Source organism: Erythrolamprus reginae, chromosome 1, assembly GCF_031021105.1.
Source record: "Erythrolamprus reginae isolate rEryReg1 chromosome 1, rEryReg1.hap1, whole genome shotgun sequence".
NCBI classification, from domain to species: domain Eukaryota; kingdom Metazoa; phylum Chordata; class Lepidosauria; order Squamata; family Dipsadidae; genus Erythrolamprus; species Erythrolamprus reginae.
This window is the reverse complement of record NC_091950.1, coordinates 168,174,229-168,196,440: the sequence shown is the minus strand read 5'-3', so window position 1 is coordinate 168,196,440 and position 22,212 is coordinate 168,174,229. Positions and strand designations below refer to the sequence as shown.

Genomic DNA, 22,212 nt, shown 5'->3' with positions numbered 1-22,212 from the left:
TTTGCTAATGATAAAGCTGCTTAGTGTAATGGTTAAGGCACTAGGAACAAGGAGACTGTGAATTCTAGTTCCCCCTTAGATATGAAAGCTGACTGCATGACTATGAGTCAATTCCTCTTTCTCAGTCCAACCCATTTTATAGGTTTGCTGTTGTGGGGAAAACAGGAGGAGGAAGGAATATTAGGTATGTTTGCCACCTTGTTTTACTGATAAAGTAATAAAAATGTAGTGGTGGGAAATCTAATAAATGCATTTTTACATATTTTATTTATTTGTACCCCCTTTATTATTTTTAGAAGTAACTCAAGGTGATGAACATACCCAAGACACTTCCCTCCTCTTATTTTCCTCACAACAACCTGTGAGGTAAGTTGAGCTGAGAGAAAGGGACTGGTTCAAAGTCATCAGCTGGCTTTCAAGGCTAAGGCTGGACTCAATAAATAGGTGAATAAACAGTTACTGCATTACATCAGATAGGAAATAGGACAAGTGAACCAGTAGCCTTCTCCAACAGAAGTACATGTTTTATTCTGGAGAATTGGATGATGAATGGTTTAGTACAAATTCCGTCCTGAATCATTTATGGTGAATATATATTCACCACAAAAGATATCTGGACGTATTTCCTGACATTATCTTTTTTATATAATGTGCCTACCACTTATTTCCAAGAAATAAATACCAACAAAGTGAAAAGTTCAAACAGTATTAAAAACTGTATATTTATTTGTTATTGAAGTCCCCCACTGTCCCAAATCACACACAAAAGCAAATTCACTTTTGCTAAATTCAACAGAAGTATTGCTTATATCAATCAAGATATCTCTTTTTGAATCTCGGATTTCTGGTGCTAACCTCTTTTGTGTGACTACATTAATTACAGAAAGTTTTAATCAGTTGAATTTAATATGAAGTAGCTTAAAAGTGTTAATGAAAGGGAAGGTTTTCGCTGACTTTTGACCACATAATCACAAAAGAACTTTTGCTGAAAGAGACTTGCTATGCCAATTAATACCATCTATTCAAACATCTACATTATCAGCCATGCAAACTAAATTAGCAATGTATTATGAAATTCACACAAGCTGTTGATTTTAGCTTTATTATTATGGCATTTCAAGGTAATGTACCACTACTGAGTAAATAGAATTAAGTTTTAGGAATTCATGATGAAATTCCCACCCTTCACTGCATCAGTACAGCTCAGCGGTGAAATCTACTTACCTTCCCTACCAGTTTGGAAGCGCACACATTATGCATCACATATATGATTCATGCATGCCACCGTCATATGCGCTTATTACCTCCTTTGCATGTGCAGAAGGCCTTGCACATGTGCAGAGGGCTAAAAAAAATGGCAATGTCCAGGTGGATGGATGGAGTCTTGTGCAGCCGTCGCTATCGATTTTTTGAACCACCAGTACCCACTGCTACCGATATGCCCAAACAGACCCAAACTGATAGCATTTCACCCCTGGTACAACTAATACAGGCAGAGTAAAGTGAATTTATTTTGGGTGTTTCATGATTTTGATTTATTTAGATTGCTATCAAGAGTTTTAAGGAGTGCAATCAATGTTCACAATAAGCATGCCATGGGACAAATTTTCAAGATTCCAAGAAAGAAAGAAAAAATAGTTGGGTCTAATAAAAGTTGAAAATCTACATAGTAAGATAACATACCCCAATTGATAGTGATACAATTCGACATCTTTAGTTAAAGGTAATACATTTTTTATAAGAACGGCTTCATCCTTGGAGAGTTTTTGTTAGTTAATGCAGAAAAATACAGAACTGGTCTCCCTAAGAATAAGGCAGTTTCAGTTCTCTATATACTATATCTATATTTTCCCTTTTGCATTTACTCATCTAAATACCCTATGCTTTTGAAATCAACGTTCCTGTAAATTACATGTAAGGAAATGAACATTTTTATTTGAGGTTTATAAACACAGAAATATGCAGAATAATTTTACAGTTAGCATATGGGTGAACAATCTGCTAGCCATGCAGGCATTATTAATGAGCCATGATGGTGCAGTGGTTACAATGCAGTACAGCAGGTGAATTCTACCAACTGCCAGCAGTTCGCAGTTTGATTATGACTGGCTCCAGGTTGACTCAACCTTCCATCCTTCTGAGGTCAGTAAAATGAGAACCCAGATAGTTGGGGAAATATGTTGACATTTATAAACCACTTAGAAAAATTTGAAAAGCACTATGAAACAGTATATAAGTCTAAGTGCTATTGCTAATAAGACTGGTCACATGCTTAAGGCAGACTTGTATGCACACAATCAGACAAACACAGATTCACAACATGTTAAACCCTTTTGAATTTATTGTCTTTATCCTGACTTGGAACACGATCTATTGAACCAAATTTTTGCCGCCTGGTCCCTGACTATCTGTAATCAATTACACAGTGTTTACATTGTGCCTCAGGGATAAGCCCCTCAATTATACTTAATTTATTAGTAAGGTCTTTTAATGAATGAATTCACACATGCGCCTACACCTGCACCCACACAGATGGCTTTAAGTTGCTAAATAGCCACTATCAGATATTTATTTCTTCTAGGTGTAACTTCTAAGATCCTTGTTATTCAGAATTACTGGCTGAGAGGAACAGAACTGTTGGAGGGAAGGGGGTTTGGGAAGAAATTTGCCTTTGAATGGCATCTCAAATGAATGAATCCCAGCGGCCAATTAGATGCCACAGAGTTGGCCTTCTCCGGGTCCCGTTGACTAAACAATGTTGTCTGGTGGGACCTAGGGGAAGAGCCTTTTCTATGGCGGCACCAGCCCTCTGAAATCAACTCCCCCCAGAGATTCGAACCGCCCCCCCCTTCCTCGCCTTCCGCAAGACTCTGAAGACCTATTTATGTCGGCAGTCATGGGGTAATTAATATATCCCCTCTATGACTAGTAAGATTTATGTATGGTGATGATTGTGTCATTTTGATTGTTTTAATGATAGTGGGGTTTTAGCTATAGTTTTTAATCATTAGATTTGTATTGCATTGTTTATTGTTGTTGTGAGCCACCCCGATAATAATAATAATAATAATAATAATAATAATAATAATAATAATAATAATAATAATAATAATAATATATTATTCTGGGTCCTGTTCTGGGTCCTATTCTTTTTAATGTGTTTGTGAGTGACATAGGGGAAGGTTTGGTAGGGAAGGTTTGCCTATTTGCCGATGACTCTAAAGTGTGCAATAGGGTTGATATTCCTGGAGGGATCTGTAATATGGTAAATGATTTAGCTTTACTAGATAAATGGTCAAAGCAATGGAAACTGCAGTTTAATGTTTCCAAATGTAAAATAATGCACTTGGGGAAAAGGAATCCTCAATCTGAGTATTGCATTGGCAGTTCTGTGTTAGCAAAAACTTCAGAAGAGAAGGATTTAGGGGTAGTGATTTCTGACAGCCTCAAAATGGGTGAGCAGTGTGGTCGGGCAGTAGGAAAAGCAAGTAGGATGCTTGGCTGCATAGCTAGAGGTATAACAAGCAGGAAGAGGGAGATTGTGATCCCCTTATATAGAGCGCTGGTGAGACCACATTTGGAGTACTGTGTTCAGTTCTGGAGACCTCACCTACAAAAAGATATTGACAAAATTGAATGGGTCCAAAGACGGGCTACAACAATGGTGGAAGGTCTTACATAAAACGTATCAGGAAAGACTTAATTAACTCAATCTGTATAGTCTGGAGGACAGAAGGAAAAGGGGGAAATGATTGAAACATTTAAATATGTTAAAGGGTTAAATAAGGTTCAGGAGGGAAGTGTTTTTAATAGGAAAGTGAACACAAGAACAAGGAGACACAATCTGAAGTTAGTTGGGGGAAAGATCAAAAGCAACGTGAGAAAATATTATTTCACTGAAAGAGTAGTAGATCCTTGGAACAAAGTTCCAGCAAACGTGGTTAGTAAATCCACAGTAACTGAATTTAAACATGCCTGGGATAAACATATATCCATTGTAAGATAAAATACAGGAAATAGTATAAGGGCAGACTAGATGGACCATGAGGTCTTTTTCTGCCATCAGTCTTCTATGTTTATAATAATAATAATAATAATAATAATAATAATAATAATAATAATAATAATAATTGGCCCTGCAAAGTGCTATGAGGTATCATCTGGGTAATATGGCATACCCTGCAATAACAATGTGTCCATTGATATGTTAACATTATATCCATTATTTCATAAACCATGCAATGAATTTTTTGCTTACTTGTCTGGCACAATGTATTTAGTTAGAATTAATGTGCACTGGCCATATACTAAATTGAAACTCTGTAACCTAGTTTTAGGAAAATACATTATAACTACAGTATTTGTTACTTTTAATTCCGAGCATACAGACTCAGTCCCTAGACAAGGCTGGAAACTCTATTTAAAAGTCTGGAAAAATTCTTCTTGCTAACAGGGATTGTATTGAGCTAGATTGACTTATGGTCTGAATCAGTACAAGTTGCTAAATTTTGGACCAGTGGTGGGCAATGTTAGGACTTCAGAGCAACAGTAAATGTCACAACTCACAGGTGCCCAAGAAAGTATATGATAAAGACTGGCAGATGCTTTCTAGAAAGAAATGAAAGAACCCATGTTCCCTATGATCAGCAGCAAATATCTTTTGACCTTGCTTCTGATGAGGAATGGCATGGTAAATGCCATATTTAATAGTACAGTATTTGCCTTGGCAATTTGGGGCATTACTACCACATTGTGTTATGGATATGGCATTTGTAGGATTCTTAGACCACTTGATGTCATCCACTAATTTATTTATGACTGAGAAATGCAAACTATAGATTGTAAATTTTGAGACACAAGAGGCTCCAAAATGTACAAAAGACAGAAAAGTTGTAGGCTAAGGACTCTTGGCAACTGAAACTCTCAATGTAAGAACCTTCACTCACAGAATACATTCAAAATGGACCTATGACTCCTATAAAATGGAAAGTTGGCAAATTTTATAAAATGTTTTATGGCATTAAAAAGTATCATAACACAGTTTATGACTCTGATAAAACATTTCCTGTGCTGATGTAAATTCAGCAAAAAAACAAAACAAAATATGTTACACACACACACACACACACACACACACACACACACACAGATATATTGCCTCTTGGCCCAACCCAGGGCTCTATATATATATATATATATATATATATATATATATATATATATATATATATATATATATATATATATATATATTTGTTTTCGTAAATTTTCACGGGTATATGTATGTAGATTGTTCTGAGTTCGGGTTTTGCCCTGTGTAATATTTTGCATGTTTATGCGACGTTTCGGTGAAATCACATCCACCATCATCAGGCTGAAGTTTCCAAGCTTCGTGCACGAAGCTTGGAAACTTCAGCCTGATGATGGTGGATGTGATTTCACCGAAACGTCGCATAAACATGCAAAATATTACACAGGGCAAAACCCGAACTCAGAACAATCTACATATATACATATATACATATATACATATATACATATATACATATATACATATATACATATATACATATATACATATATACATATATACATATATACATATATACATATATACATATATACATATATACATATATACATATATACATATATACATATATACATATATACATATATACATATATACATATATACATATATACATATATACATATATACATATATACATATATACATATATACATATATACATATATACATATATACATATATATATATATATATATATATATATATATATATATATGTGATGTCCCTTCAATATACCAGGGTGATTCGACACAAAATTTAACCCTTCCCTGGTACAGAGCTGAAAGGACTGGATACTGTAGCCTAGAGGTTAATTCTCTGCCTCACAAGGCAAAGGTTGCAGGTTCAAGTCCCAGTGAGGGTATGGCTAGCTGATGAGGCCAAAATAGGCTGAAATAGATCTATCCTAGTCTCCCTTAATGTTCAAATTCAGCAAAAACATGTGACACATACAGATAGAATTGTCGGCTATCAATAAAATTAACTTCCTTGGAAATGGTCCTGGGTTGGGCCAAGAGGCAAAAAAGGAGCTGTGATGTTCCTTCAATATACCAGTGTGATTTGACACAAAATGTAACCCTTCCCTGGTACAGAGCTGAAAGGATTGGATACTGTAGTCTAGAGGTTAATATATATATATATTATATATATGTATGTGTGTATGTATGTATGTATGTATGTATGTATGTATGTATGTATGTATACATACATACATGTACACAGGTTTCCAAAGTCTGTTGTAATAAATTAGGGAATCTATGTAACTGGAGTGATAAAGACAGGTCATCTAGAGTAATATAATAACTAATTTCTAGGATATATAAAACATATATTTTATAAAGCAACAAATCACAAACAGCCAAGGGTTGTTCGCAAGGTAAACTGATATTTAATCCCTAAATGACATTCACATTGTCTTCAGAGAATATATATATATGGAAATATATGGAATTTGCCTAAATGCAAATATTACAAAAAGTGTCACTTGCAAAATAGTTTCAGGCACAGGATGCTCAAATTGTGACTGCAACATTCAAGACTTATACTTTTCTCTATTGTGCATACACAGAATATATTGGCCACCTCCCAATATGTGTTCAAGATACTAGATTATTTATTTATTGAATTTATTTCACTGCCCTTCTCACCTCTATCTGACTCTGAATAGCATATTTACTTAAAACAGAACAGTGCTGGATGGCACCTATGAGGAGGGAGATGGTCTGATGGATTACAATGAAATGGTATTTTCCAAGGCAGGGAGGGGAGGAGAGAGTGAGGCAAAAATCAACTTTGTCCAATACTGGATAGGACACAGAGGAAGAAATTTAGGTTAGCTACTCTTTTGAATCTGCCAGAGTACAGCAGTTGGATGGGGGTAGTGGCAAAATTCTGTCTATTTGGAGTTGAGCAAATAAAGAACTGAATTTTGGTTGGATAGCAATAACAATAGTACTAAGATTTATATATATCGCTTCAAGGTGTTTTACAGTGCTCTGTAAGCGGTTTACAGAGTCAGCATATTGCCTCCAACAATCAGGGTCCCCATTTTACCCACATTGGAAGAATGGAATGCTGGGTCAGCCTTGAGCCTGGTGAGATTTGAACTGCCAAATTGAAGTCAACTGGCAGTTAGCAGAAGAAGCCTGCAGTACTGCACTCTAACCACTGTGCCACAGCGGCTCATTGTTCTATGCTGTTCTTGGATGGGGCCTTACTCAATCACTTTTCTCAAAACCAATATTTGGCAAGCTTTGTACTCATATTATAATTCTTGCAATTAGATAACCCATTAATTCTGGGAGGTTACATTCCCAGAATTATTATACGGTTAGTTAGGCACTGCGTACAATGGAAATATGAATGATCAGATGATCATATTATAAACAAAGACATCCAGAAAGCCTTCAAAGTTGCCCCAATTGCAGACAAAATGATAGAACTAAGGCTGGGGTGGTACAGCTGATATGGAATCCATTGCGTGTTGGGCACTTGCTCTCAGCACATGTCGTGGTTCACCAGCGACCTGTGGAGCTGGCAGCAAAGTCAGACTCTGGAGAAGTCTCAGTGCCAGAGGCACAGATCCAGCCCAGGTCATCTGGGAGGTGTGTGCTGACTTCAGAGCCGGACATAAGCGAAGCAGAGGAACAGGAGGAGTCTGTTCCCAATTTGTGCATGCACAGAGCTGCCAGAAGGCAAAAAAAGAACTACTCAGAAGTTAGACTTGGAGATGATTGGCCCCTCCCATAGAATATAAAAGTGGATCAAATGGATGTGTTTGTTGCAGGAAGCAATTTGGTTCACTTCAATCAGCATTTCAGTTTGGACTCCGTGTTTCTGTTGGGCCTTGCAAAGTTCCTTGCCAATTAGGTCTTTGGCAGTGTGTCAAAAACAGATAAAGGTTGGTGATATCAGTCTTCTTCCAAAAGACTTCTGTTGCCTTAATTAACATTGTTTGGGATTTATTACATAGCTGGGAATGAACATAATTCACAGCTGTTAAAATAAAAAGAGAGTTTTGGGACTTTGTTTGTGCTTTATTATTTATCAGGAAGCCTAGGTCAGAACAATCTGATGGCTGGTGGCTATAAGGACGGCTGAAAAAGCAATGGATGGACTACCCGCATGAATACATGTGAATCATGGGCGTATGCCCCGCTAATGCTGCAGACTGGATGAAGTGGCAGGAAAATTCAAAACTGCAAACTCCATGATATATGACCGGATTAACACAAAGAACAAGAAGACTTCCCCAAGTTTTGGAAGGTGTGAGTTTGGGAAGACTATACTTTAGGATTTTATTTGCTTGGCATTCTAGAGCCAATCAGGTTATTTTCTACTCTTATTTTTAAATAGATTGATGTAGAACAATGAAATTTTTCCCATTTTAGGGACTTAAACCAAAGGGAAAGTAAGTGCAAGGTGATAAAAATAGTGATATTCCAGAAACACATATATGTAGAACAGGAAATGACCCTTAATGGTCTTACTATTATCATGTGCAACAAATTTCTGTTCATTACGCTACCAAATTGCCCTTCTCTATGGAAAAATGGTTGCTCAGACACCTCAGACATGGCTCTGACATTGGACAATCATGCTAAGCTGTAATTGGGACCAGATTCTAAACTTTTAATGAAATTCTTATCTAATTCCAACAACTCAAAAATGTGTCACATTCATATATTCAACTAGTTGAAGAGGTATGCCCATTAGATTTTGTTCATCAAAGCAAAATCTCAAGATAAATAATAAAAAACTTTTAAAAAATTTGATTAGAATATGATCAAAGATTCAAATGAGAAAACAGAAAGGGTACACAGAATAATAATCTCGGAAAATAGGGTGTTCCACTTTCTGTCTCAAACTGTTCTTTCTTTACATGGTGCAAAAAAGAGATTGGGCATAGGATCTTTTGAGAACTTACCAGATTCCAGATAATGTAGAGCTTCTTTCAAATAATTAATTTGGAACTATCTTCCTTTCACAACATCATTGGTAAAGGTTTCCCCTGTTCAGTCATTTCTGACTGTAAAGGTTGATGCTTTCTGTTTTTTAGCCAAGAGAGCAGTGTTATCCAATAACATTTCTATGACCATGTGGCCAGTATGATTTATAGCCTGAGATACCTGAGATTCCCACTGAAGTGGTACCTATTTATCTAGTCACATTTGCATGCTTTCAAATTGGTAGGTGGACAGGAGCTGAGGCAAGTGATGGGAGCCCACTCAGTCATGCTGTTTCTTGGGTTTTGAACTGCCGATTTTCTGGTCAACAAGCCCAACATCTTAAGTGCTAGGTCACTGTGCCTCCACAACATCATTAAATAATTGAGATATTTACAAACTGTCAAATGATTCTACCTGTATCCACATCAATCCTGTGTCAGCAATAATATTCCTATTGACAATGTCAGGTTGCCCCATCTCAGGGAACTCCAAAAATCATTTTGGAGAGTAGGAACCAATAATATCACCCTGGACTCAACCTCTACCTGTGAATTTGACCTCTTAGTAAGTTTTTCTTCTCCACTTTCAAAGTAGTGCTTTCCTTTGTTTGCTATCTGCTTGGCCTTCCATATCTTCCTTTCTTTTAGGTCAAGCCCTGCATATTGATTGGCTTCTTTACCGAGGGAGGATTATTCCTCTCTCCTCCCATACACATACACTGCACACATCTCTACAGGAATGAGAGTAATTGGCAGTTCCTTTTCTAGAATGGAAAGTTGAGAGGAAAGAACACCAGGGAAACTATCAAATGGGAGGATTAGTTAGCAAGCAATATCTACAAAATTCCATGCAAACTGACGCCAAACATCTCAGTCCAGACAGCATTTTCTTAAAAACTGCTTAGAGACAAAGCTGCTGAACCCTACATAGAAACGGCTTAAGAATTCAGTGCAAACATATTTAACATCTCCCTGCTCGGTTTTGCTGATAATCCCACATTTGGAACGGTAAGTGTCCCATCTTCATCTCTTCTCTCTATTTGAAGGAAGATTGTATATTTGTGGAGTACTGGCCACTGACATTGGACCTAGTCTTTATACTGCAAAATGTGCTCTGCAGAAAATGCTTTTTATTCAGATTCTTATTTAACAATTAAATAACTGGGGCACCTGAGGGAACTCTTCCTTTTCGCAAGGAACAAGCCTCTATATTACTAGTATTACAATTCTCTTTGTTTCAAACCACATTTTGAAGAGAGAAACTTTAGATCAGATTGGGATTAACTCAGTATTATTTTTATATTTCTGATATAATCAAATGACTGATTCAATAAAGATTTATTCTATTCCTTCTACTCATGAACTTCTAATTCAGGATTGGTCTCTTTATTACAACATCATTACGCTTAGTCTCCATCAACAAACCAGCATAATTATTTATACACAACTCCAACTTAACTTTCAAAAAATGATGGATCACTGAGGAACTTCTACGGTAGCTTAGTAATTATATTACATGATCACAGAAGCAATCAAGAGGCAGCAATTGAATGGGGTATGTCTGTCAGCAGCACTGCTGCACTGGTGGCTTTGGGGCACTATGTAGTTGCTTCTGTTTCTTCTTCTCTGAATCTCAAATGAAGGGCCTAGATGTCCAGTGAATACTTTAAGACAGTGTATAATGTGGTAAAATGCACAATCCAATCCATAATTGCAATGGAGACCCAGTGATTACAATAATTATAGTTCAAGGTTTTTGTTATTACCTTTAAAGCCCTAAATGGCTCAGGGCCAGATTATTTACGGGCCCACAGAGTTGGCCTTTTCCAGGTCCTATCTGCAAAACAATATCGGTTGGTGGGATCTTGGAGAAGAGCCTTCTCTGTGGTGGCTCCGACCCTGTGGTATCAACTGCCCCCAGATATCCATATTATCTCTACCCTACCGGTCTTTTGGAAAGCTGTTGTGATCTGGCTTTTCCGGCAGGCCTGGAATTAGGATTGACTGCAAGTATGTATGGTTTTTTATGATGCCAGGGACTTTCTAGAAGCCTGCAAAGAAATTGGGATTGGGAGGCACCGTTTTACAGTGGTTGTCCTCCTATCTCTCCTATCATTTGCAGTTGGTGTTAGTGGGGGAGGGCAGAGGTCCACCCCTCGGCCTCTCATTTATGGGTGCCGCAGGGTTCTGTTTTAGATTTTATATTTGACTTATTTTTTTATTATTTTTTAATTTATATTGTTTATTGTAAGCCTCCCTGGGTCCTTCGGGATTGGGTGGCATAGAAGTTGAATTAAATAATAAACAAACAAACAAACAAAGGCAAGACACTGGAATATAAAGTGACAGCAAACACCACTCCTTACTAGCACTGATGATGTTACCAAATTATGGTAATGAAACATCCACAAGAAAACAAGCAAACTCTCTGAGTTTGTGGAGAGGGGCGGCATACAAATCTAATAAATAAATCTAATAAATAGAGCTCAGAGAGCACCAAGGACCCCCAATAATCATAGTTTAAAAATAATAGTGCACAATGAAGAGACATAGACTATCATCTTCTTACGAAGTCTTCCTTTAGCAAAACGCCTTGATTTTTGCGACCATTCTTTTTCAGAGAATTGAAATAAAATGATGGGAAAAGTTGAGAGGAAACTCAAAGGAATAACGTGGATTAAGAAAAGTGTTCTTTAAAAAGGAAAAGATTTGTACTAACCCACTTTCTCTTTGATCACTTTAAGATCATGTGTTTCACCTGAAATGCAACTTTTTTCTCAGAAAGATGTGTGGTATCCAAAGGAATTTGAGGGGAAAAAAGAAGTCAACGGTATAAAAATAAAAGAAAGAAAATTTAAGACAAGGGGTTGGAAGGAGAAAACTATAAAAAATGGAATTTTTGAGAGACCAAAAGAGAATGGATGAAACGGGGAAGGTCAATAGAAAGGATTTTTTTGGGGGGGGGGATTATTACATTTAATTGTGTCCACACTATTAGTTCTATAATCAATTAGCATAATTATCTTTTCAAAAGTTTTTTCCTATAAGTTAATAATTCTATATTAGATTGGTAAATGATGATTTGAAATAAATTTTGATGATGAAAAGAGAAAAGGAATAAAGAAAAGAAGGGAAATAAATTAAACAATAGTAGGTCAATTGTTGGAAGGCTATAAAATTTGAATAATCATTAATTTTCTTTATAAAATTTGTTTTTATATAAGATTTGTATAATTTATACAATTGATTTAATGTTGAAAAGAAAGGGGAATAGTACGAAATATAAAAGGAAAACAGACAGGAGATAAAAGTACAAAAGGATATTTGTTCATCGTACTTTGGACATAAATATATAATTATGTATGTTTGGATACTATGGTATAGGTATGGATGTTTTATGTAAAGATGGTGAAAAAATAAAATAATTTTTTTTTTTAAATAATGTGTTCCATTTTAAGTGAAACTCTTTTCTAAGAAAGATTTGTGGTATTCATTCCACAATTTAGAGAAGGATCATTTTATTAAGATTTAGGAAATCTGCCAAACAGGTGTACATTATCTGGGCCCTCAACATTCAGGATTCAGGCACGGCTACAGCATGGAAACTGCTTAGGTCACACTGATGGATGATCTCTGGAGAGACCGGGATAGGAGTTTATCTTGGTGCTCCTTGACTTCTCAGTGGCTTTCGATACCATCGACCATGGTATCCTTCTGTGCTGACTGAATGGGTTGGGAGTGGGAGTTTTACGGTGATTCTCCTCCTACCTCTCTGGTCGGTCGCAATCGGTGTTAGTGGGGGTCAGAGGTCAATTCCTAGGTCCCTCCCTTGTGGGCTTCCTCAGGGGTCGGTCCTCTACCCCCTGCTGTTTAATATCTACATGAAAACACTAGGTGAGATCATCTAAGGGCATGGGGTGAGTTGTCATCAGTATGGTGATGATACTCAGCTATACATCAGCAACAGAAGTAATGTGCCAATGCATGGAAGCTGTTAGGGTCTGGATGGGTGCTAACAGGCTCAAAACTGAGCTCTGATAAAATGGTGTGGCTGTGGGTTCTGCCTCCCAAGGACACCTCCATTTGTCTGTCCATTACCCTGGGGGGAACTTTTGACCATCTCAGAGAGGGTCTGTAACTTGGGTGTCCTCCTTGATCCACATCTGACACTGGACCATCATCTTTCGGCTGTGGTGACCTTTGCCCAGGCTCACCTAGTGCACCATTCGCAGCCCTATCTGGACAGGGAGTCTCTACTCAGTCACTAATGCCCTTATCACCTCAAGGTTCGACTACTGTAATGCTCTCTACATGGGGCTACCTCTGAAGAGTGTTCGGAAACTATAAATTGTGCAGAATGCAGCCCTGTGAGCAGTCATGGGCCGCCCATGTTTCTTCAGCACTCTGTGGACAGCATTGGCTGCCAATTGGTTTCCGGATACAATTCAAAGTGTTGGTTATGACCTATACAGCCTTACATGGCATCATCCCAGATTATTTGCAGGACCGCCTTCTGCTGCATGAATCTCAGCGTCTGGTTAGGTCCCATAGAGTTAACCTTCTCCAGGTTCTGTCAACTAGACAATGTCGCTTGGCGGGGCCTAGGGGAAGAGCCTTCTCTGTCGGGGCCCTGGCCCTCTGGAATCAGCTCCCCATGGAGATTCATACTGCCCCCCCCTCACCTTCCGCAAGAATCTGAAAACCTATTTATGTCGCCAGGCTTGGGGTCCCTAGACCCTAGCCTCTGGCCAAAGAGTGTGTGGTATGTTTGTGGTGTGAATCTGAATGAATGATTTTTAATGTTTTAGCCTTTTTTCGAATGATTTTAGATTAGTTATTTATATTAATTGGATTTCTGATGTGTTATTGTATATTGTTCTTTTGATATGTTGTGAGCCACCCCGAGTCCACAGAGAGTGGCAGCATACAACTCCAATAAATAAATAAATAAATAAATATATTAACATTAACATTAACATTAATAGAATAAAATAGCAAGAAATCTTGAAGCTCTGCCTTTGTGTATCTATTTCAGCAAGAACACCTGTACGAACCTTGCTGGGATTCACTTCATTTTTGCCAGTGCTGCTTTGAATCCCAGCGAGGGGAGCCTCAGGGAAATCCCAGCAGCGCAAGAACAGACGCTTCAGCTGGCAACGGAAGTCCAGAGGTGGGGTTTCCCAGCGAGGGGAGCCTCAGGGGAATCCCAACAGTGCAAGAATAGGCACTTCGGCAAGGCAAAAGGGGTGAGTTTTGGGATTGCACGCATTATTCACTTTTGCGTTGATTCCTATGGGAAACATTGTTTTATCTTATGAACGTTTCTACTTACGAACCTCGTCACAGAATGAATTAAGTTCGTAAGAAGAGGTACCACTGTATATCTTATTTTCTATTCTTCTGCTTCTGAAAGTCTTGATTAATCTGTCCAATCAGTAGTATAATATTCTGCTAGTATATGGCCTAATGTCCAAGCATAACATTCAAAATAGTTTAAGAAACAAACCATTCTGTTAGATGGGACAATCTATTAAAATTATGCAAAGCTTCACTTCTATTAAGGTTTGTGCAGAACACTCCTTTAAAACTGCTGTTTCTGTAAGTGGATTGAGTCTGCTGCGCTGTTCTTTATTACTCAGATGCCTCATTCAGCACTTCCAGTAACCAGAAGAGACTCTCTCTCAACGAAATACTAAATTATTCCAGCTACTAGAACAGGTAGCTGATGATGATGATGGCAACAGGAAGCAACTTGAGAATTGTGTGCCTTTCATTGTGCAGAACACGGCGGCTTCGTAAAAGTCTACACATTATTGAGTACTGAAACTTTGCTTTCAGCCATAGAACTCTGAACTCTACTGAGATGTTTCATACAAGTGTAGCACTTAATCTCACATGGTTGAAGAGAAAAGGAATGAAAACCATTGGGTTCTGAATTTTTTCTCTTGACTTCCCCCATGACATTTCAGCTACTTAAGGAATGGAGTTCAGCCTTGATGGGCTAAGTGAGAATATGGTTTTGAGAAAGTCAGTTGTGCTGATATTTACAGAAGAGAATAGAGGACATTAAAGTCATGCAACATGAGTTATTTGCCAGTCTCAGACACATCTCTATCATGGACAAAAAAAAGTACCCACAAAATTAAGCACTACAAGTGACTGAACCAATCTTTTTGGAGCTTGTGTCTTCAATTTAGTGTTTTCCCTACATTTTTGCATATTAAATTCACTGATAAATCAGGCTGAGAATAAAACAAACAGATGCCATGCTGCAAGATCTACAGATGCCAGCACATATAACAATTGGGATATTTACAAAAGGTGTGCATATAATTTAAAAGTCACTGAGTGTGTTTCTAAAAAAGGAAAAGGGAAGGGAAGGGTGGAAAGGAAACAATTAAACTTTCTGGCAAAGGACAAGCTTTTTTCTACCCTAGACAAAGATACTAGAATAATTTCAGCTTCGGTGTTAGCTGGTGTCAGGGTGATTTATGATGCCCCAAACAGTGGGTTAAAGTTACAGGAAAGTAGATTAAGGCAAGATATTAGAGGGAACTTCTTCATGGTAAGAGCTGTCAAGCACTAGATTGAGTCATGAGGTGATAGGTTTCCTTTCAATGGAGGGCTTTAAGCAAAAATTGGATTGCTATCTTTGTCAGGTCTGCCATTGCATTGCTTCAGTCCTGTTTTACATTGATGGCATCCTGCCATAAATGGGAGGCGGGGATGACAGCGTGAGGGGGACCAGGGATGCCAGCCTGGAAAAGAGCCTGGCAGATCCAAGATCCCAAGCGTGAGAATGGTATCAGAATGCCCACTAAAGAGGCACACATTTTTAGGACAGTTCCCAAAACACCTAGTCTGAACATTGGGCATTTACAAAAGAACCAATTGGGGAGGACCTAGGAGAAGAGAAAAGCACTGAGTTTTTGCGAGAATATTCAGATGTGGCTTTGCCAGATCTGGGAGTCTAGGGTCTTCTTTCCCTCCCCTCCAAATATCCAAGCTGGGACAGGCCTGACAATCTGTTTGAAATATCTTAGCACAGTCATGATTCCAGAAAATGGATAACAAATAAATTTAAACGATCAAGACATCCATAAAAAGCTGCCAACAAAAGCCTAGGGTGCATCCATCTAGAAGAAACATCTCTCCGGTGAATAGACCACTAAAAAACCATTCCTGATGATTTGGTGGAAATTGGCAAATTTAATAGCCTTATTTAGCCAGTGATATCCTTGGCACATACCTCCCAGTGACCAATTAGAGCCCACAGGATTGGCCTTCTCCAGGTCCCATCGACTAAGGAGTGTCAATTGGTGGGTCCGTGGGGGAGGGCCTTCTCTGTGGTTTCCTTGGCACTCTGGAACAAACTACACCCCCCACCCCCACCCCAAAGGTCCATACTGTCCCCATGCTGTCTATCTGGAAAGTCCTGAAAACCTGGCTTTGCCAGCAGGCCTTCGGCTGTGAGAACTGAAATCATTTAATTCCAGCCTAAATAAGTTTTGATTGGGATGTCATGGTATGATTGTATGGATAAGATTTAAGGGTTTTATATTATTATTAATGCTGTACATTAATTTTATACTGTTTTATTGTTTTATTGTTATAAACTGCCCTGAGTCCTTTGGGATTGGGCAGCATACAAATCTGAATGAATGAATGAATGAATGAATGAATGAATGAATGAATGAATGTTACAACTGAAGTGATACTGAATTGCTACAGTTGACTTTTTCCTCATTCACAGGCACAGTCTTTTACCATTACATCAGGATGTTTTATCAAATGAAAATGGAGTGTAAGGAAAACTAAAAGCTCTGTTTTAAATCGCAAGGCATGGGATTACTAATGTACTGCATTCAAGAGTGTCAAAAAAACCAACAACACACACACAAAAATGAATTCTTGTTGACAAGAATGTAATTTGTCATTTTTCTAGGTAATATTAGGAAAAGTCACTGAGAAAAACAAATTCATACTGAATTCCTAGTCAACTTCCACATCAGATGCTAAAATTTAAAACAAATGTAACAAATATGAAGAGTTCAACAGCTAACAATACACGAATATTAGGTTTTCTTATGATGAAGAAAATCTCATACAAAGTATGAATCATAAAATAAATTATAACACTTTGCAATTATATATATATAATTTATATGATTCGACACAAAAATATGTAACCCTTCCCTGGTGCAGAGCTGAAGGATTTGGATACTGTAGCCTAGAGGATAATTCTCTGCCTTACAAGGCAAAGGTTGCAGGTTCAAGTCCCAGTGGGTATGGCTAGCTGATGAGGCCAAAATAAGGCCGAAATAGATGTATCCCAGTCTCCCTTAATTTTCAAATTCAGCAAAAAGAATGTTTTGCCAGCATGTTTCCTGTGCTATTATAGATAAATAAATTTGGATTATGCTTTTGGAAAAAAAATGTGTAAGAATCAGGATATATTTTGTATTGTTTTTATAAACTATATTAAGAAGTCTGTAATCAAGTGCAATTTTCAAAGTTTTATTCAAAGACCTGCTGAAACAAATGTGTTACTAAAAGCTGGCAAGAGCTTTTATTTTAATTAAATTTAATTTTCATGTAAACATGATACTCTGGCTACAGAAGTATAGTTCACTATTTTTTTCAAGGCATTACCATCTCCACATTTCTTATGGTGAGATTTCATTTTACTTGTTTTTTGATCTTTCATTTTCATAAAGGAAAACTTTGAAAATGGGCATTATTTATCTTTATGAGTATTTTCCATCATACTTCTTTAGAATTTGGTTCTACTGCATTATTCCTTATGTATTAAATGTGAGGAAGTCAATAAAAACAGAGATTTGACTAAACCCACATGAAATAATAAAAAATCTTATAATAATCTATAATGAAAAGTGACCCATGTAGTGGTAAAGGTGTTTGACCTAGAACCAGGAGGCTAAAATTTTAGTCCTGCCTTAAGCATGAAAGCTAGCTGACTGACCTTCAATACTCACTCTCTCTCTCAACCCAACCCACCTCACAGGGTTGTTGTGGGGAAAGAGGAGTAGGAAGGAATATTTATATGTTTGCTACTTTGATATATTAAAAGGCAGGATAAAATTCTAAAAAAAAGTTTGTGAATAGTGTTAAGGTTAAATTGAATCTACATTTTCAAAGCAGGTATTGAAAAATAATAATAAAGGCAAGTTTCTTCAACTTAATGCTTTCCAGTCATGCCCAGCTACAACTTCCAGAATCCACAGTTAGTATAGTTGATGGCTATACCGGCTAGAAATCCAAAAAGGTAATCATATTTAGAAGTCCATTGGTTAGGGTTGGCTATCTTGGATGGCACATGTGCTGGCTATGCAATCTGGAGTTGCTATTATCATGTAATCTAGGGTGGCTGACATTTGGGTTTTGGATTTAGAGATTTGAGTTTACTAACACAGCTAATCTTGAAGAGTGCTGAAAGTGAAATGTCCATCTCTGATTTAGACCAACAAAGAATAACTGGTTTTGTCTAGTCATTTGTCACAAAAATAAGTTGGTCTAACGATCTCACATACAACTGCAGCCTAAATTAACTCTCACTGGACATAGGATGACTCTAATATTTTCATGCTTTCCATTCATGAATAGAACATTTACTTTGAAAGAAGGCTAACATGCATATACATTTTTAATTTTAATTTTACTTTTTTTTCCCAATTAACAAACTCTTCACCCAAGTACATAACTACAGAGTTACCCACATAGACTAAGCATCATAGCTACTATTCAACAAAACAGGATGAGGGATGAATGAAGAGAGAAACATGTGTGAGTAGTAAAGCCTAGGAAAAAAGCTGTCACTTGAAATATTTCTTGCTCTGTGTTAACATATGATTGTGCCAAAAATGACCAGGTCAAAATTTCAATCAGAGGAAGGAAAAAACAGCTTATGTTATTTTGTTCTTTCTGGGCAGGAATCTTTCCTTTTTGAACTCAAGGTTCAGGTTGAACGAACCTTCCAAACAGGTATGAATAAAACCTCTTTTCAAATAGCAGGCATATAATCCTAGCAAACAATAAGGCTACCTCAGCCAAGTTTGAAAAGAAATTCTTTGTTTGGGCTTCTATGCAGATCTCTTTGGAAGATTCTGCATATCCCTATTTAGGATACTCTAAATTTAAAAAAGCTCTCCCAAACACAACTATATTTGTATTAAAAACATAAAAAGAGTGGAATGAATCGAGACTGGCCTTTTTAAAAGAAAATAATCATAAAAAAGAAGACTACCGCTGATTTGGTTTCAATAGTCTTTAAAAAGCATTAAACATTTTAAATTGTATGAATGGAAATGATCTCCTATCTGTATTAACTGCAAAGTTCCTTTATTACATTAAATTACAACATTAATTGAAAAATATTTTACTCCTAATTTTCCATTTGAATATTCCCATTTATATTGGCATCCTTTTATAATAGAATACACACTTGAAAATTAGCATGTAATTGTCAGACAGAAACTTATTAGAATGAGTGAAATTGAATTAGTGGGGGAAATATCTTCGAAGAATAATTTAAGAAAAAAAAACTAAGCTTCACAGATGGTTTAAAATATTATTTGCAGTGTCTGATTTCACTGACCAGGCTCAGTTGTTTTAGGGTTGGAGACAAGATATGCTATTATTAATAAATAATCTTTGTTAATAGTTTTGTTAATAAGAAAATCTTTCAAAAGTTTAGCTATCCTGGCATGCATCTGCAATAAAACAGACAGTTAAAGGAAACTATACAACCAGATGAGGGATTTTTCTTATAAGAGGGATTCTACTGTACCAATCACATAATAATTTGGATCAGTGGTAGGTTGTAAAATATTTTGCCACCAGTTCTTGTGTGCACTCACTCGTGCACGTGATGCCTCTATGCATGCGCAGAAGCGTCCCGGGCAAGTGGGTGGAGCCTCTCACTGCCAGTGCTATCAGTTTTAAGAACCGTTCCGAACCAGGAGCAACCCACCACTTATTTGGATATAGAAGATCGATTTCAAATAGGTATATTGGCTTTATGATACACCTCACCTGATTCTTTGGGTCCAGTTTTGGACAAGGACGCCCTCCATTGTATGGTTTCTCCTTAAGCCACCTGGACCGAATTTTCACTCCTGTCCCACATGATGAACTACAAGTTGACCAGTCAGACCAGTCACTTAATTTGCAGTCAAATGGACAAGGTACAGTGCAAGGTTGTTCAATATAACCTAAAATGAAGAAGAAAAAAATAGGAAAGGGGGAACAGTTAGAAACTGGGGGACAGTGAAATTGTTGCATTGTTGAAGGCGAATCCAGGGTCTATGTCCTGAATTTCTTAATACGATTGAACAGGGCACTAAAAACCTGGAGACATCTAGAATAGAATATTTAGAAAGATACATAATAATACTTCTATCATTTTCAACTCCATGTGATTTCATTCTAAGAATAGCTACATACCTTACTGACTTTAACTGGTTCAACGTTGCATAAATATTGCCATAAATAATTACATGAGGCTTAAAGCAAAGACACAATCCTCTTTGCTTGACAAAAGAAAGTAGCTCAGTTGCTATTAATACTGCAGTAGTTACTATAAATATATGCCAACTTCATGCATTACAACCTCTTAAATATGTGCTAACTGGCTCTCTAATGGAAATATATTCATCTTATCACCTAACACTTTCATGAATGCCTGCTGTTAATATCACTGTCAATACTTAACACAGTACATTTTCCTTCCACACTCACTATCAGTTAGATGACATGCCCAATAGACCTGTGTTGATACAAAGCACCTGAGAAAAGTAAGACTTGGTTAGCAAGAGCATAAGAGGTCACTAAGAAATAAAAGGGCTGTACTCAAGCTTAGGAAGTCAAGAAAACATCCCAAAAAGAAAGCAGGGATAAGCTGCTTCTATCTGGTTGTCAAAAACAACTTGAATAAGCTTATGGAATGAGCAGAGCTCAAGTTCAGTGCAAAGAGATTTACAGGTGAAACTCAAAAAATTAGAATATTGTGCAAAAGTTCATTTATTTCAGTAATGCTAAATGAAACTAATATATGAGACTCATTACATACAAAACAAGATAGTTCAAGCTGTGATTTGTCATAATTGTGATGATTAGGGGGTACAGCTCATGAAAACCCCAAATCCATAATCTCAGAAAATTAGAATATTATGAAAAGGTGAAATATTCCAGGCTCAAAGTGTTCCTGTCAGACTGAAGCCATTGTTTGAGATGGACACTTTGGCCTGCTGCATATTACAATGTAGAATATATTAGTGCTGGGGGAATTTGGTAGAGACTGTTGCATGAGGGTTGCAGACTTGTAGCCATAACAAATTCCTTCTAGATTCTCAAGGTCATCCTTGTTCAGCATCTGCATGGAAGTTCATGGGAGGACCAGAAATGTTGGCAGAACCAGACTGGGCCATGCAATGAACTTGTGGGTGTGGGCATAAGGGAATGAACTTTAAATTGGGTGGAGAAACCCACTGGGCTTCAGATTCAGGTTTCCCACAGATGTACAAACAGATGTGCTAATAAATTGGAACTTTGAGGAATACTTTGCCTCAGACTCTGATTTAATTTTGGATGCTATTTGGAACCCTAACAGTCCCATTCTAATCAACTAATTAAGCCATAGCACCTGCAAAGAGGTCCTGAGCCTTTAAGTGGTCTCTCAGTCTGGTTCAGTAGGAATCAATCATGAGAAAGACTGCTGACCTGACAGTTGTGCAAAAAAACCTCACTGACACCCTCCACGAGGAGAGAAAGCCTCAAAAGGTAATTGCAAACGAAGTTGGATGTTTCCAAAGTGCTGTACCAAAGCATATTAATAGAAAGTTATGTGGAAGGGAAAAGTGTGGGAAAAAAAGGTGCATAAGCAGCAATGATGACCACAGCCTGGAGAGGACAGGGAGTCATTGCTCACAGTCACTCATGCCCTCATCACCTCGAGGTTCGATTACTGCAATGCTCTCTACATGGGGCTACCTTTGAAAAGCGGTTCGGAAACTACAGATCGTGCAGAATGCGGCAGCAAGAGCCATTGTGGGGCTTCCTAGATTTGCCCACATTTCTACAACACTCCGCGGCCTGCACTGGCTGCCGATCAGTTTCCGGTCACAATTCAAAGTGTTGGTTATGATCTTTAAAGC

At 37.5% G+C, this 22,212-nt stretch overlaps 1 protein-coding gene across 1 annotated transcript in view; it reads right to left on the bottom strand.

The window, feature by feature from the left end:
* THSD7B (thrombospondin type 1 domain containing 7B) overlaps positions 1–22,212 on the bottom strand; it is a 567,237-nt gene that overhangs the window by 140,710 nt on the left and 404,315 nt on the right. The window contains exon 14 of the mRNA XM_070731424.1: positions 20,093–20,271. Within this exon, the coding sequence (XP_070587525.1) occupies positions 20,093–20,271 (179 nt within the window). The remainder of the gene's footprint in view (positions 1–20,092; positions 20,272–22,212) is intronic.